General features: G+C 39.1%; 1 protein-coding gene and 1 pseudogene across 1 annotated transcript; one reads left to right on the top strand and one right to left on the bottom strand.

Moving 5' to 3' along the window:
• The first annotated feature begins 8,313 nt into the window (after positions 1–8,313).
• Positions 8,314–9,246, top strand: LOC106835822 (olfactory receptor 10J1-like). The gene has a single exon (XM_014848424.3). It carries the CDS (start codon positions 8,314–8,316, stop codon positions 9,244–9,246), a length of 933 nt encoding a protein of 310 aa, XP_014703910.3.
• A 1,891-nt stretch (positions 9,247–11,137) lies between these two features.
• Positions 11,138–14,158, bottom strand: LOC106835821 (mucosal pentraxin-like; annotated as a pseudogene).
• Between the last annotated feature and the right edge of the window lie 1,295 nt (positions 14,159–15,453).

Here is a 15,453-nt window from a genome sequence, read left to right as displayed (position 1 = left end):
AGTGCTTTATCCCATTTAATACTCACAAGAATTCTGTGAAGTAGGTACTGTTAGCGTCCTTGTTTTTCATGAAACAAAGAGATTAAGATCATACACGTAGTGAAAGGCCGAGGTAAGATTTGAAGTTTAGTGGTCTAAATATCCAGGCTCTTAAATATGTGGAAGTAAGGTATGCAACATGGTACCCCAACACTTTTCCCACAACATTTGGGATTATTGAACCAGTCTCTCGACCTTCAATAAGTTGAGAACTCATAGCAATCTTTTGCCTTAAGGTTTATGAAACATTATTCTGGAAAAGCATCTAATGCTGTCAGAGCTTGCAGGAAGAGTCAGGAAAGAAGTGATGGATCTGAGAGAGTCAGTGCTAGGAGTTAGTCTATATTGCCACCATTTTGTATGGCAAAGCTAAGCAAGTATCCCGTGGGTTAAGTGAGCAAAACAGGGAGAAAATAGGGTCTTAAGCCATCTTTCCTATCCCCTCAAAAGGGTCATTCTTTGGGTGATGGGTACTCTAATAACAAGAGCTTGTGGAGTGGGTTGCCTGCAATGAAAGCTGAGGAAAGCAGAAATAGAGTGAGCTTTAGATGGATAGGCTAGAGCTGTACAGACAGATGAGACATAGGTTCCTCTGAAGAATCTATAAATGTACTCCTATGACAGTGCCTGTATTTAGGTAACTGACAAATGAGAAAGAATGATCAATAATTCTAAAGAAATGGTGACAAATAACAAGAAGGGGGCATCACCACAACTATACCCCCACTTATGAGGTGGTGTTCCTATACCGGAATAGCAATTACAACTAAACAAAGAGCTGACAGCTAATACACTGTGGATAATTGCTTTTCATTCTCCATTCTCTCTTCTCTCCTCCCAAAAAGGAAGGGGCTGATGTTGGAAAGAGAAAGGGGTATGGGTGATATGATCACTACCCTTCACCTCCCAACATGTATCAAACCACTGAAGCCATAAACTTGTTCTATGCTCAGAGGCAGGTGAAGGGGTAGTGGATAATGGAAACTGGAATTTCAAATAGAACATAAAATTAAAATTTGAAATTATGGGATTGTGTTCAATAACTCTAATGAGACTGTTTTAGTAACACAAAGTAATTAAAAGTTTATGAAATTGGTCTAAGATTTCATTAAGGGAGCATGCTGCCCAACAAGAGTGGAGTTATAGGAGTTACTAAAAAAATTAACTATTTTATGTTTATACCTCACAAGTTGAGACTCCTTTCAAAACAGTTGTGTCTTTGAAACGGAAGGGTTGGACTATATGAGCTCCAAGGTCCTTTGCAGATCTAACATCCAAGCATTTTCAGGCAACGAGGATTATAGGAGTTCAAGAAGTAGCTTAGTTGGACAATGTGGCCCTGTGGTAGTTCCCAAAGGGCAGTGACTCCTGCTGCCTGGTTGATGAGTCCTTTATTCTCCTATCTGGTCTGCCATGTTGAAAGTGCAGGATATATAGTAACCTTGCCTTCTATGATTCTGTCTCAAAGCTGGCAGAGGTGAAAAGGAGAAGCAACAGGAGGTGGTGACAGATTTGAAAGTGGAAGTGGAAGAAAGAAAGGAGTTGAAAGCAGAATATTAGAAGGATGGTAGGATTGATGATAACCATGGGACATTTGTTAGAAGTGACTTGGGGAGAAACGGTATTTTTTTTCCTAATCAGTTTTTGTCTTAAGTCCTGAAGTAGAGAAAAATATCGTAAAATCTTAAAATAGGAAAGGACCTTAGAGATACTCAATTTAAATTCCTTCATTTTAAGGACTGAGAAGCCTGAGCCCCAGAGCTTGGTTTGTGAGTTTTATATCTAAGCAATTCATCAGTGGCAAATAAAGAACGAAATTATGAGATTCCTTTTGTTTGTTTTGGTCGAAGATTTAGGACTGAGGAAAGGATGAGACCAAGTGCTCTTAAGGACTATATAATCCAATATGGGGAGAAAGAAAATAAAGAAATGGACAAATAAATGCACAAAAACATACAAGTAGTTTTTGTACTAACAAAGGAGATAATTAAATCAGATTTATGTGATAAAGAGTGAGTGGATGGTTAACTTAGATGTTTAGGTTAATCACATACTGAAGTGATAACGGTGCAGTACAAGCTCCTTTAAGAACCTCAAGTTCACTGAATCGCCAGATTAAATGACAGTCACCATCCCCTGTGCAGGATAGACTGACAGATTCATCCTGTATGTTAAATAACCATGACTGGTAAGCTTCTCTCTAATAGAAACACCACATAGTGGTATCACAAAATCAAGACTGAGGAGAGGTTCAAGACAGAGAGTGATTAACACTGTTGAATGTATCAGAGTTATCAAGTAGGTGAAGAACCAAGAACAACCCAATGAATTTGATAATTAGCAGAATCTTGGTGTAGTGCTAATCACCCAGGGTCTGTGTCTCAGCCATGTGAGCCCCAAATCTAAATGGTAAACTTGCTAGACTCACCAGTCTCTGAGAAATTATTCAAACTCACAAGATAACTCGAAATGCTAATTCATTCATTTTTAATGGTAAATATACCACACAGGTCATCTCTATGTGATTTTTGCTTCCCAGTGGATATAAGTAATTTAGTATATTAAAAATGAATGACAGAAGGTTATATGTTGTTCTCATATTTTTCCATTCTTACCCTGTCAAAGGGTAAGAAAATTGCATTTTTTCTTGTCTGGCTCCTCATCACATATGGTATGTGTTTGATCCATTGCTCTGTACCTGGTACTTAGCACAGTGCAGGGCATGTATAGATCTTCAATAATTTGTTTTTACAGATATAAATGAGCAGTTAACTCATTGATTATTTCTATCATGATGCTTCCTTAGAAAAGCATCCTTCTCTTCCTTAGAGACAATTTTCTAAAAAAAAATAATAAATTTTCTCTTGAAGAGCACTAGAGACACGCTAGACGACTCTTTATCTCCAATTGTTCATCTTTTTTGGAAATCACAAATCTTTTCTTTGCATCTGTACTAAGAAAACTGGCACTAAAAAACACACTTTTCAATTAAATCTTATGGTACTTAGTGTCATAGAATACTTTCTTTATGCCTGACAGGCCTATTGAGATATGTAAAATGTTAGAAAGATATGGCCTTCTAATCCTCTTTCTAGTATTCTAACCAAAGGATATTTAACTATACATTTAATTAACTATAAATACAGTATAATCAAGTCAATAAATGAAAAGAAAGATGAAATTCCTTGTGTTGCCTAATTCTGATCTGTAGATACCCTTTACCCCAGTCACATGACTAAAGATGAGGGAGTCTCCTTTGACCTACCTTTGACAGTCTCTTTGGGGACAAAAAATCTAATCTTTTCAGAAGTCACAAGCAATTTGATTCTCTATGGCACATTCATGACTGTGTACTTGGCTGCATGGATTATTTTGAAATACGCTACTCAGAATTTCTGGCCAGAATAAAAGGAGAATGGAAAAAAGCTACAGATCCTTTAATTGTGCATCACTCTTTTCTCTTCTGGATGCCATAATTTACCCGTTATTTCTAGAGTTTTATTCTTCCTGCTTAGAGAATCACTTATGAATTTGCTTCAATTTGCAGGCACCACTTCTACCCCTATGCTATCTATATTCCTACCATCTTACATCCTTGTTAATTATAAGACATAGGCTTACTAGATTATGACTATGTATAGTCATGTATCATCAACAAGTCAAAAGTGAATAGCTTTTTTCGCTGGATGTAATAGAATGCACACTAGACTCACAATTATACAACCTAGGTTTGAATTCCAGTTCTACTCAGTTCTGCCTTGCCCTCTTTTCCTACTTGATGAAAGAAACTTCTTCTATACAAAGGAAAATTCCTTGGAATAAATGTAGAAGAAATGACATGACTAGAAAAGCACTGTTTACAGCCTCTAACAAAAAAATTGATTTAGACAAAAGTCATCAAAGAGGAAATAATAAAAGATTGATGGGACCAATTTGAATATAGCATCAGGCTATTGCTACCTGAAATATTGATCAATTTAACATTGCTTAGAGTGGGATAGCTAAACAATATGTGCCTCCTGATTAGGGTGGCCAAATAAAATACAGGATGCTTAATGACATTTGAATTTCAGATAAACAATGAATAATGTTCAGTTTAAGTGTGTCCCATGCAATATTTGGGACACACTTATCCTAAAAAATGTTTGTTGTTTACTTAAAATTTAAATTTAATTGGGTATCTTGTATTTTTATTTGTTAAATCTGACAACCCCACTTGATGTAATGCAAAATTTTTAATAGTTTAATATAGTTTATAGTATGTGTAGCTTAATATAGTTAATGTAATTTAATACTTGAATCTAATTAAGCTTTTAGAACCAACTTCCAATCCGTAGGAAATACAGGATCTAAAAGAATAAATTAAATGATACAATGAATAAATAGCTATCCAGAATTTGAGAATTTGGCCTGGTTTTTAAACATGTCAACAAAATGAAAAAAATGGGGGGGAGGGGATAGTGAAATTCTCTAGACCGGTGACGCTTAAAGGAGGGTGATTTTCCCCCTAAGGGGTATTTGGCAATATTTAGAGACATTTTTGGTTTTCTCCAGTATAGTGGGTTGGGGGAGAGGATGTTTCTGGCATCTAGTGTGTACAGGCGAGGATCCTGCTAAACCTTTTGTAACACAGTGGATGATCTCTTCTTCTCAACCCTTTCCCCACCTCCATATAAACAACAAAGAATTATCAGCCCCAAAACATTAACAGTGCCACTGTTGAGAAATTTTGGTCTAGACTAAAAGACACTTTAGAGACTTAACAACCAGATGCAACCAAATGAAAATTCAAACAAACCATACTGTAAGGTAGAGCATTTCTACGAGAGAAGTCAAGGCAGCTATTTAAAAATGACAAGTAGAAGAATGTTTATTGATATGAGAAAGCTTCACAATACATTGCTAAGAGAAAAAACAAACTGGTATAAAGAAGTTTGTATAGCATGCTCTCATATTATTAAAGAGGTGAAAAGACTACAAAAATCATCACCATCCCATCTTTGCCAAAAACATAAGTGTACGTGTGTGTAAACAGATATACACATATGAATGCATGGGAAGAAAATAGAAAACGAGTCACCAAAATGTTAATAGTGTTGATATTTCTAAGTTGAAGATTATAAGTAATTTATGTTTTATTTTTCCTTTTCTGTGCTTTCTATCTATAATGAACATGTATTACTCTTTTAATCAGAGGGACAATATGATTATTTTAGGAAGAAAATTCTTATTCTGTGTTGAAGATCTTTATGGTAATCCCCTTTTGTATGGTAGAACTGAAATGGCTCCTCAAACATTTCCCATTGGTACAGAGACCATCCTGATAGAGCAGACTATGCTGAGTGAGAAACTAAACTTACTGGAGTAGAGATTTGCTATTTCATTCTCTCTCCAGCAAGATCAGAGAATGAACCAAAAGGAACACGAGGAATGGATCTGACAGCATCTTCTGATATTTTCAAGCATGGGAGATGGATCTCCCTAAATGAGAGAGTTAGACTGAGATGTACGTCCAGTGAGACCTAAGGATGTTGGCTATAGGCTGAAGCTGGGCAGGAGAAGTCCTGGCTGCTATAAACTTCTGCTTGCCCTGGTCTTATTTGAACAAGTTTCATGAAGCTGGTTTCTCTCTAATCCTGAGAAACTAAAATTTAGGGTTTTCTCTTTGTAAATGTATTCAGTATTCACGATTTACTTGCTGAAAACTCAATGCAGTATTAGTTACTGAAACCCAACAATCCCCAACAGTAAGTAAACAAATGAAAGCATGTCCCTCATCTGCTACCCAAATTCCTAATGGAGCCCTTGAGACAAGCTCTAAGGTTTTCTCTTTACTACTTCTTAGTACCCTGGAGAGATTTTCAAAGGGAGGCTTCCAGGAGACTTGGAACAGAGAGATTTACTCCTCTTGGGAAAAATAAGTATCCAAAGCTCCTGAAATCTGGAGTTTAAGAGACTGCACTTTTTCCTGGGCCACTTCCCAAGCCAAAGGAACCAATGCCCCCAGCCTCAAGGAATATTGCAATAATTTGAGGTTCTCTCTAATACTAGAGAGAGTTGAATTTTACTTGCTTTGCGGGTTTTAGCTTCCTTTGTAATTACCTCTTGAATGCAAGATGTTTTCATCTGCTTCCTCTGAATAGACTCAGCCCCTTCGAAGAAATCTTTTAAAGATCACTATCTAGAAAGTGACTCCTTCTCCTTCCTATTATCAAGGTCAGAAGCAGTGAGTGGCTGTTGGCAGAAGTAAATGAAAATGAAATGCCATGTGTATTTTCCAAAATCTTATTATTTTCCCTCTATGGTCTTCAGTATTTGTTTGCTTGTATTGATTCTCATGTCCATTAATATTATATTTCTTTATGCTTATATTGCTGTGGTAATGGATTCAAGGACATGAAATTTAGCAGAGATGTGATAACGATCTTCAACTATTTTAAGTACTATCAGGTTGAAAAGGAAATAGAAAATGGGATAACATGGAAGATGGCAAGTTACAGGGAGACAGATATTGAGTCAACAGAAGTAAATTTTTCTAAGAATTAAGGCCATTCAAAAATAGAATTGATGATAGTGTATCTGTGTGGATATATATAATGGTATAGAATGAACCACCGGAAACGAAAAGAGTGAGCTAGATCTACAGTGCTGTTATGGAAAGTATTTAAGATATGGCACTAAAGGAAACAAGCTAGCTATAAACTGGTATGTGCAGTCTAATTCTATTTGTGTAAAATTGAAGTGATATGGAAGTATGCATAATTGTACATAGAAAATTTCTAGACAGAAATAAACAAATTTAAAAAAAACCATGAATCATGTTTACCTCTGGACCAGAGAATGCAAAATAGAGAATGAGAAAACTAACTTTTCCATTTATACTATTCTGGATGGATGGCTATTTTTCCCTTAAGCATTTTTATAATATAAAAAGATTAGTTTTATTTTTTTAAGTAAACTTAGTATCTTCAAACAAAAGAGGGGATGCTAACTTGTAAGATAATGAATTCACAATGATTGGAAGCACTGAAGCAGAATTTGGGGGACTATTTGTGAGGAATGTTGTGCTTTTAAAGTTACCCCCTAACTCTAAGGTCCTGTGATTCAGTTATATTTAAAGGACTCAAGGCTACCAAGCACATGAGTTTTTACAGCTTGCTTCCAATTGGAAAGACTTGAATAATGAAATGTATACGATTAACCCCTTGCCCAGGATTGATTGTCAGGTCTAAGCAGAAAATGATTTCTGTAGAAGAACATTTTTTCACTTTTTTAGGGTACAAAAGATATTTTTGGCTAAAGATCCAGAATCCAAGGAAACAGAAAATGATGTACAGTGTTGCTTTTCTCAATGACACAGATTCCACAGAAAGTGGAAGATATCCGGTTTATAATTCTGAAGAAATTTGAAAAAGAATTCAGAGTCTGGTAGTGAGTCAGACTGCTTGTAAAAATTCACATCTAAACACAAGCTAGAAAACACGCAGAAATACATACGTCCGTGAGAACTAGTTACAGAGAAACAGTTAGCAATTGAAGTACACTATGGAGAGCTTGGATTGCTAGATTGTATCTAGTCCTGAGGAGAAGATTTTCCGAGCAAGAGGAGACTGGAGTTAAGTATTGAAGAAAGAGGAATATGGCTTGTTGAAAAAACAATGGAGGGGAGCAGTCAGGCTTGAAGCTATTGAATGATTTGTGAAAAGGGTTTATGAACAATGCAGATAAATGGAACAGGGAGAAAGCAAACACTGACATCTTGTTGGAGCAGAGAGCATTGACTTGCCTGGCAATTTAGAAGGGAAGATTTTTAAGAAGATGATCAAACTTGTGGCTTAAACAAAGTGGAAGAGGTTGGCAAATTTATTTTAGGTAAAGAAAACCATGAAACTGTAATCTATGAGAAAATTCTTTTCAAACTTAACTATGCATTTTCTATTTCTTTAACTTCAGTTTCCGCCTAACACCTATGTTCTAACTCACCTGGGAAATCTTTTCCAAACTTGCCCCCAGTGTCTTTCCTTCTATCTTATCCCATACCTGCTTGTTCCTTTGTACCTTTATGCATAATTCTCCATACAAGAAATTGTTTCCTGATTGTGTTTTTCTATCTTTTACCTATAGGTGATCAGTAGTCCCCATCAACCTGGCATCCATCCAGGAGCAGATCCTTATTATCTCCTTTTCCTTGAGTTCTCCTGCTCAAAGCATTGGACACTGAGTTATTCTGACTGGCTGGCCTAAGTCTTCATCTTTTAGACCTGGAATTTATCAATGAAGAGAGAGAACCACACAGTGGTGACTGAGTTTATTTTCCAGGGTTTCTTCAGCTTTCATGAACACAAGCTCACACTCTTTGTGGTATTTCTTACCCTTTACCTTTTAACCCTGGCTAGCAATGTCATCATTGTGACAATTATTGGCATTGATCGTCACCTTCACACACCCATGTACTTCTTTGTTAGTATGCTTTCCACTTCAGAGACCGTGTACACATTGGTCATTGTACCACGGATGCTCTCCAGCCTTATAGGTCTGAGCCAACCCATCTCTTTGGCTGGCTGTGCCGCCCAGATGTTCCTTTTTATCACTTTGGCCATCAACAATTGCTTTCTGCTCACAGCAATGGGATATGACCGCTATGTAGCCATCTGCAATCCCTTGAGGTACACGGTCATCATGAACAGAAGAGTATGTACCCAGCTGGTATGGGGAGCCTGCAGCATTGGGCTACTTGTGGCCATAATTCAGATTTCCTCTGTGTTCAGGCTGCCTTTTTGTGACAGAGAGGTGGCCCATTATTTCTGTGACATCCGCCCAGTTATGAAACTGTCCTGTGCTGACACCACTCTGCATGACATAATGAATTTTATCATCAGCTCACTTGTTATTGTGGTGCCCATGGGTTTGGTCTTCATCTCCTACATCCTTATCATCTCCACCATCCTCAAGATTGCTTCTGCTGAAGGCCGGAAGAAGGCTTTTGCAACTTGTGCCTCCCACCTTACTGTAGTCATTGTCCACTATGGCTGTGCCTCCATTGCCTACCTCAAGCCCAAGTCAGAGAACATGAGAGATCAGGACCAGCTGATTTCGGTGACCTACACTGTTTTCACTCCTCTCCTTAATCCTGTGGTGTACACTTTGAGGAACAAGGAGGTCAAGGATGCCCTTCACCGTGCTATTGGCAAAAAACCTCTTGCCTAGAATCTTTGGTAGTTTGACATATACCCTATCATGCTCTGGATATTTTTGTAATCTAAAAAAAATTTGATCTTATCCTTTATCCCCTACCCAGAAAGAGTTGCAGAATTTGGTGATAAGCCTGCATTAATGAATCAAGAGTTTCCCTGACTTGAATTTTGTTTTTACCATCATTCTCCAATACCTTCTACTAATCTCGTAGGTTACCACCAGGGGAATGATTAGATGCTGCTCACAAGGTGAAAAACTGGTAGGAAATAGTAAGCAAGAGGGTAGTTGATTGTTATCAGTGTGTTGATGGCAGAAAAGTGGGCTGCAAATGCCTATTTGAAGTGTTGGGTTGAAAGATCAACCTAAATGTCAGGTAGACATTGAGCTCTAAAACTTCAAAGAGAGCACGGTTGGTGTACAGGATGTGTCAGAAATACAGTCGAAACCACCTTTCCCACTTATCATCACTTTCTCCTTTGGGCAGTGACAGGTGTAACAGATCCTGACATTCCAGAAGAAGTATTGTCAGCTTTAAACATCCTCACTTGCCTTGGAGACCCATGAAATTTTTTTCAATTTTGTTGAAGCTTACATTACAGCTGTTTCCTTGGTGAGTCTCGTATATTCACATGTTAGTAAGTAACTTGTCACATCCAGCAACTGTGTTTCACTGCAGTTATATGTGCTGTCTATGGGGTAATGCATATACTAGCTTGTATTCACATATGTAGGGACATCTGAAGATCTTTTTTGAAATTAAAATTTATTAATCTCATCTCACAACTAACTTTAGCTGCCTCAGATCTGGAAATTAGCCCATGATTTTTATTCTTCTCTCTGTGGAGCCTGAGCTGATATCCATGTCTTTCCTTTACCCTCTTCATTTCTACATTATGAACTCATTTTCTGTGAACAGTTGGGTGCCTAGTTTAAACTCTAAGTTTAAACACTTGTCTAAACAAGACTCTGGGAGTCTTCCAATTCCCGTTGTCACCGCCTTCTAAATGGGAAAATTGCATTGATTTGTGAGAAAGGTTTAAGACTTTGGGATTATTTGGCCTGGACTAAAAAGGGGCAAAATTTGCCAAATGTCCTCCTGTCCATAAAGGGCTGATGCTAAAAAATAATAATAATATTAATAAGAAGAATAATCGTCATCATCATCTGTATCTCACATGCGCCATCCTTTTCATGCTTAAGGACAGTCCAAATGTCCCCACTGAAGACGCATTGAAAGTGCATGTCAAACAAAGGATTTGGGAATCCCTAAGGGTAGAAGGGCCAAGACGATAAATCTTCGTATTTATGGAGCATTACCTGAAAGAACTAAAGCCTTCCCTCCTGGGAGCAGCTACTTCCAAGAGACAACCCAAGAGTGAGTGTCAAGAGGGCAGTTTATCTTTTCCTTTATTTGGGTTCGCTGAGAACACCTCTGAATCCATCTGGGCTACATTTAAGGGAAACACTCACAACCCTCCTTCTGAGGCAGCCCCATTTGAGATTCTCTCTTTGGGGGTCCTGCTCACTATAGTAGCCCATTGCTGAGAGCCTCTCCCAGCAGTTATGTCATTTTTATAAATTGCTTAATTTTTGCACACAGAACCCCCATAGGACCTCCCACAGCTGTACGGGACTATAAAATCGACACCCATACTAAAAGCATAGTGTTCCCCTGAGTTCCTATAGTTTGATGCTGCAGAAAATTACCGTGCAATTCACCCAAAGTAATGTTTGCAACAATAAAGAATGTATATTAAAGGCCTACCTATCCTTTGTCCTTTTTAAAAATGTAGCTTATACCATCTTAACAGAGCAAGAAAAATTTGAATCAATGCATTTAATTTCAGAGAGAATGAGTGAGTGCTTATCACTAAATACAAATCGTATCTGAAGAGAGTGAGGCTTAAGGCCAGATCTTGGGCTTCGTCACCACATAGCCATTACTTCCATAAATCAGGGACTGCCAATTCAGGAGGTTGCCGCTGTAACATGAGGCACACATCTCCTTCAGGGAAAGCACATGATCCCACAAGGACACATCCCATATCTCCCCCAAAGGAATCCTGCTATTGTCCTAGGATGATCTTTGCCTTTGCCCCCACAGAGTACCCCTTTCTCACACCCTTCCTTCCCATGGGCTTCCCATCCACCCAGAGTTCAGCAATCCCAGAGGCAGACTCCCAGCTGGCACAGACATGGATTGGGGCATAAGGAGATGGGGGGGCCTTGAAAGTGACCCCAGTATTCCCAATGTACAGTGTGTACTGTCCTATTTTGTTGACAAAGAGAAGCAGCTCATTGTCCTTGACCTTGGTGCTGTAGGAGAAGAGGCTGTAGGGGCGGATGAGGTCTGTGAAGGCTTTCAGGCCAGTGAGAAGCTCTTCAGTGGCTTCTTCACCCTGGGGATCAGGGATACATAGGCTGTGGCTGATTCTTCAGGAAAAATAAACACCTTCCCTCTCAAGTCTGTGGAGAAAAGACAATGTGACAAAAATGCTGTTGATTCTCTTGTTTAATTCCCTCTCACTATGGACTATAGGCTGCCTCCTGATAAAGTATATAGCACTCTGGAGTTTACAAGCTGCCTGTAAGTGTGTTATCTCAGTGACCGTATAAACAAAATGCTAGTGTTCAAAGCAGGTTTTGGTACAGCTGTCATGTTAGAAAGAGAAATTAAAGATATTCTATATCAGCCCCCACTCCCATCTTCTTTGCAGATTTCATCCATATAGAACAGCAAACACCAGTCATAGAAAATGAAACACAGCTGACTCATTGAGTGAAATGGACAAAGTATGTAGCACCTCATATTCTCCCACCACTGATCATATTCTGATATGTCTCCCATGGGACACTTGTGGCTGGGGTTAGGTATAATTATAATGGCTCTCCTTAAACCATGGTTTGGCTATGCTAGACCAACACTCATAATGCCAAGTCTAAGGGATAGAGTAGTATGCAAACCATATGGCACTTTATATGTCCTCACCTTCCTCTCCACTCCCTTTTTGCATCTTTTATGTGCCTGCTTAGGATCCATTTCCCGCTGCTTGTTTCCCCATGGCTGCAACATCAGGATCATGGAATTACTTATCATTGACTTATTTCCTCTAAAGACCCATGAGAGAGGAGGACTTAATCGTTATAAAATCAACTTTTTTTTTTCTTGCTTAGGAAAGCAAATTTAACAAATAGTATGGTCTGGAAATAAATTAGAGAATAATGACTAACTGAATCAAGGGAGACACAGCCTAGAAGCACTATGAAGTCCTGAATTGAGTTAGTTTTGCTTTATAGAAGGAAATGGAGAAACAGCATGAGTTCCTTCTTCCTTATATACAAGGTTTCTCTAGGAAATGATCATCCTGGACAAAGAATAGGCACAGAGATAGGGAGAAGGAGCTAGGAAGGTATTACAGACTTAAATATTGAAAGAGAGAAAGAGAGAGAGAGAGAAAGAGAGAATGACAGAACTTCATTCAGTACAACAGGAATTAGGAGGATGGGAAAGTAAACCAAGAATTTATACCTTGTGATCAAATTATCTCCATGTGTGTGATTTGTGACTTTGTTGGTATACAAACCTCTAGCAAAATAGCATGGTTAGCCAGAGAGTGGTGTTTTGAATAGCTTATTGCTGATAGTGATATGATGGAGAAGTGTGTGTCTCAAACTTGAGAAGATGAGGTTGCAGTTAGCGGAAGTAGTAGAAAGGAAAAAAACAAAGTGTGGCAGAACATGAAAGCTTTTTTACTCCTAGTAAAAACTAACTTTTTGTAACATTTATGCATCACAAATTACATTTTGCCTTTAATTGATCTCACTCAATCTTCATCACAAGTGTTTGCAAGATTGATGCCACTTTTGTCCCCATTTTATAGATGAAGAAACTGAAGATCAGAGTTCAGCAGCTTCACAAAGGTAATTCAATCAGTTTGGGAGAAACTGGTTCTCTGAGTTAAAGTCCAAGATTCGTTGAAGATTTCATACTTCCTCTCATGTGACCCAGACTAAAGGATTGAGAAAGATCAGAGAGTGAACACCCCAACCTTTGCAATGACCTCTTCTAATAAAAGCTGCACATCCCTTCTTATTCTCTCAGGTGGGAAATAACGGTGTTCCCATGTAGTAAGCAAAGCCAGCTCTTCTTTCTCTAGCCCTGGAGCTTCCTTAGGCCAGGCATATCCTTACTCATCAGCATCTGTGGTGGTTTTAAAAATATGTCCAAAAATAATTCTTTTCTCCTTGATTGTAGGCTAACTCATTGCTAATGAATAGAATACAGCAGAACTGAGGCATGTGATTTCTAAGATTAGATATGAAAAGACTATGACTTTTGTGCTGGCACTTTCTGTCTCTACCTTGGATCACTTACTATTGGAGAAGCTAGCTGCCATGTTGTGGGCTGCTCTATAGAAAGGCCCATGTGGAAAGGAACTAAGGGAAGCCTCTGGCCAATAGTCATTGAGAAACTGGGGCCCTCAATTCAACAGTCTGTAAAGAATCTTGACAGTAGTCATGTGTGGGAGTTTGGAAGCAGTTCCTCCCCTTGTCAAGCCTTCAGATGAGATAACAGACCTGGTTGATTGACTTAACCTTGTGAGAGAACTTGAATCAGCATCATCTAGATAAGCTCCTACCTGATTTCTGACTCACAGAAAGAATGAGATAACAAATGTTTGTTGTTTTCAGTGGCTAAGTTTTGAAGTTATGTTTCACAGAGCAATAGATAACTTACATACCATCTTTCATTCACATCTTCCCCAAAACAACAGCAGCAAGAATGACAACAAAAGGTGCTGTCCTCCAGTTTCCCTGGGATTTGGAGAAAACTTTTTCCCAAGAAGGCTCAGTAACTACCTGATTGTGTTGCACCCTCTGAGAGAATGGTGAGGAGCAGGATAGTCAGAAGGAGCTTCTCCATGGCTCTCTTCTTCCGTCTTCAGGAGTAGTGGGAGGGATAGCAGCAGGCATAGCAATGTCAAGATGCTCACTGTTTGGCTCTTATATTGTGCTTTTAGGGGCAAAGCCTTTGTTCCAGCAACAGAAGGCAAAGTTATAAATGGTAAATGATGCGGGGTCGGTGAGCCGAGGAGTCGAAAGAAAGATTTCTTAGACTCTCAAGATCTGGCAGTAGTGCTCTTTTATTTAGAGAATAGTATAGAATAGCATGGGGACAGGACCCATGGGCAGTCAGAGCTTCTGCTGCCGCCGCTTCTGCTGCCCCTGCTGGCATGGGGACAGAGCCCATGGGCAGGCAGAGCCGCTGCTGCTGCCCCCACTGGCATGGGGACAGGACCCATGGGCAGGCAGAGCTGGTGTGTGGGGACAGGACCCACGGGCAGTCAGAGCTCCTGCTGCTGCCCCGAGTTGAGGGTTAGGGCTAAATTTAAGGCATAGGTATATGATTCATCTCTTTACAAGACAAAGGAAAGAACATGAAAAAAAAGTTAAAATGGTATTAGTGCAGGTGGGGTCTGGTCATTGGGTGATCCCATGACTTTTAGACAAGAATCAAATCGGATTAAGTAAAGGTTAGAAAGGTTAGATGCCACCACCCTAAACCAGTTACATGAGATTGCCAGACAGCAACCAATTTAAGTTCTTGCCTTCCCCATTAAGAGCTTCTAGGGACAAGGTCATCTCTCCTCTTCTTCCTGGTACAGAGAGGGAGGCACCTTTTACAGATAGAGATTTACCTTACAAATGTAAATGTGTCCCAACAAGGGCAAGTTCCATTCCTCAGAGCCTCCTTCCCTGTCCCAGTTTATCGAAAGCAATCAGCCCCAAACAATCCTGATGCCAAAGAGACATATCCTGGGGTGGCCAATTTCAGGTCCCTACAAGGTCATCCCCCCTTCCTTCACAAACGCAAATGTCTCAAAAGGGCAAGCAAAATTCCAGTCCTCGGAGCTTGCTTCTCATCTGCAGTTTTAAAAGTAACCAGCCTAAAAATCCTCGTCATAAACCGTTTTAAAATTAAGCAGCCTAAAAGTCCTCATCAGTAAACATTAACTGAACCAGGATATGATTTAGAAACAAATTTGTTTGCTTTTTGGTCTATTGTTTCAGTTGTAGGGTCTTTCCCTTCTCTTTTAACTGTTCTATTTCCTGCTGAGCTGTCCTGTTCATGTCCTCACAAGGAAAGAGTCTCTCTCCTTCTTAAGGAACATTTTATTACCTAATGTGTGTAAGGAAATTGTGGCAGTTGATCGTTAG

The sequence above is a fragment of the Equus asinus genome, chromosome 25, assembly GCF_041296235.1.
Source record: "Equus asinus isolate D_3611 breed Donkey chromosome 25, EquAss-T2T_v2, whole genome shotgun sequence".
In the NCBI taxonomy this organism is placed as follows: Eukaryota; Metazoa; Chordata; class Mammalia; order Perissodactyla; family Equidae; genus Equus; species Equus asinus.
This window is presented reverse-complemented; position numbering and strand designations above follow the sequence as displayed.

What these genes read in the sequence shown, in the direction of transcription:
- LOC106835822 (XM_014848424.3), top strand. Translation starts at nt 8,314, where the DNA reads ATGAAGAGAGAGAACCACACAGTGGTGACTGAGTTTATTTTCCAGGGT.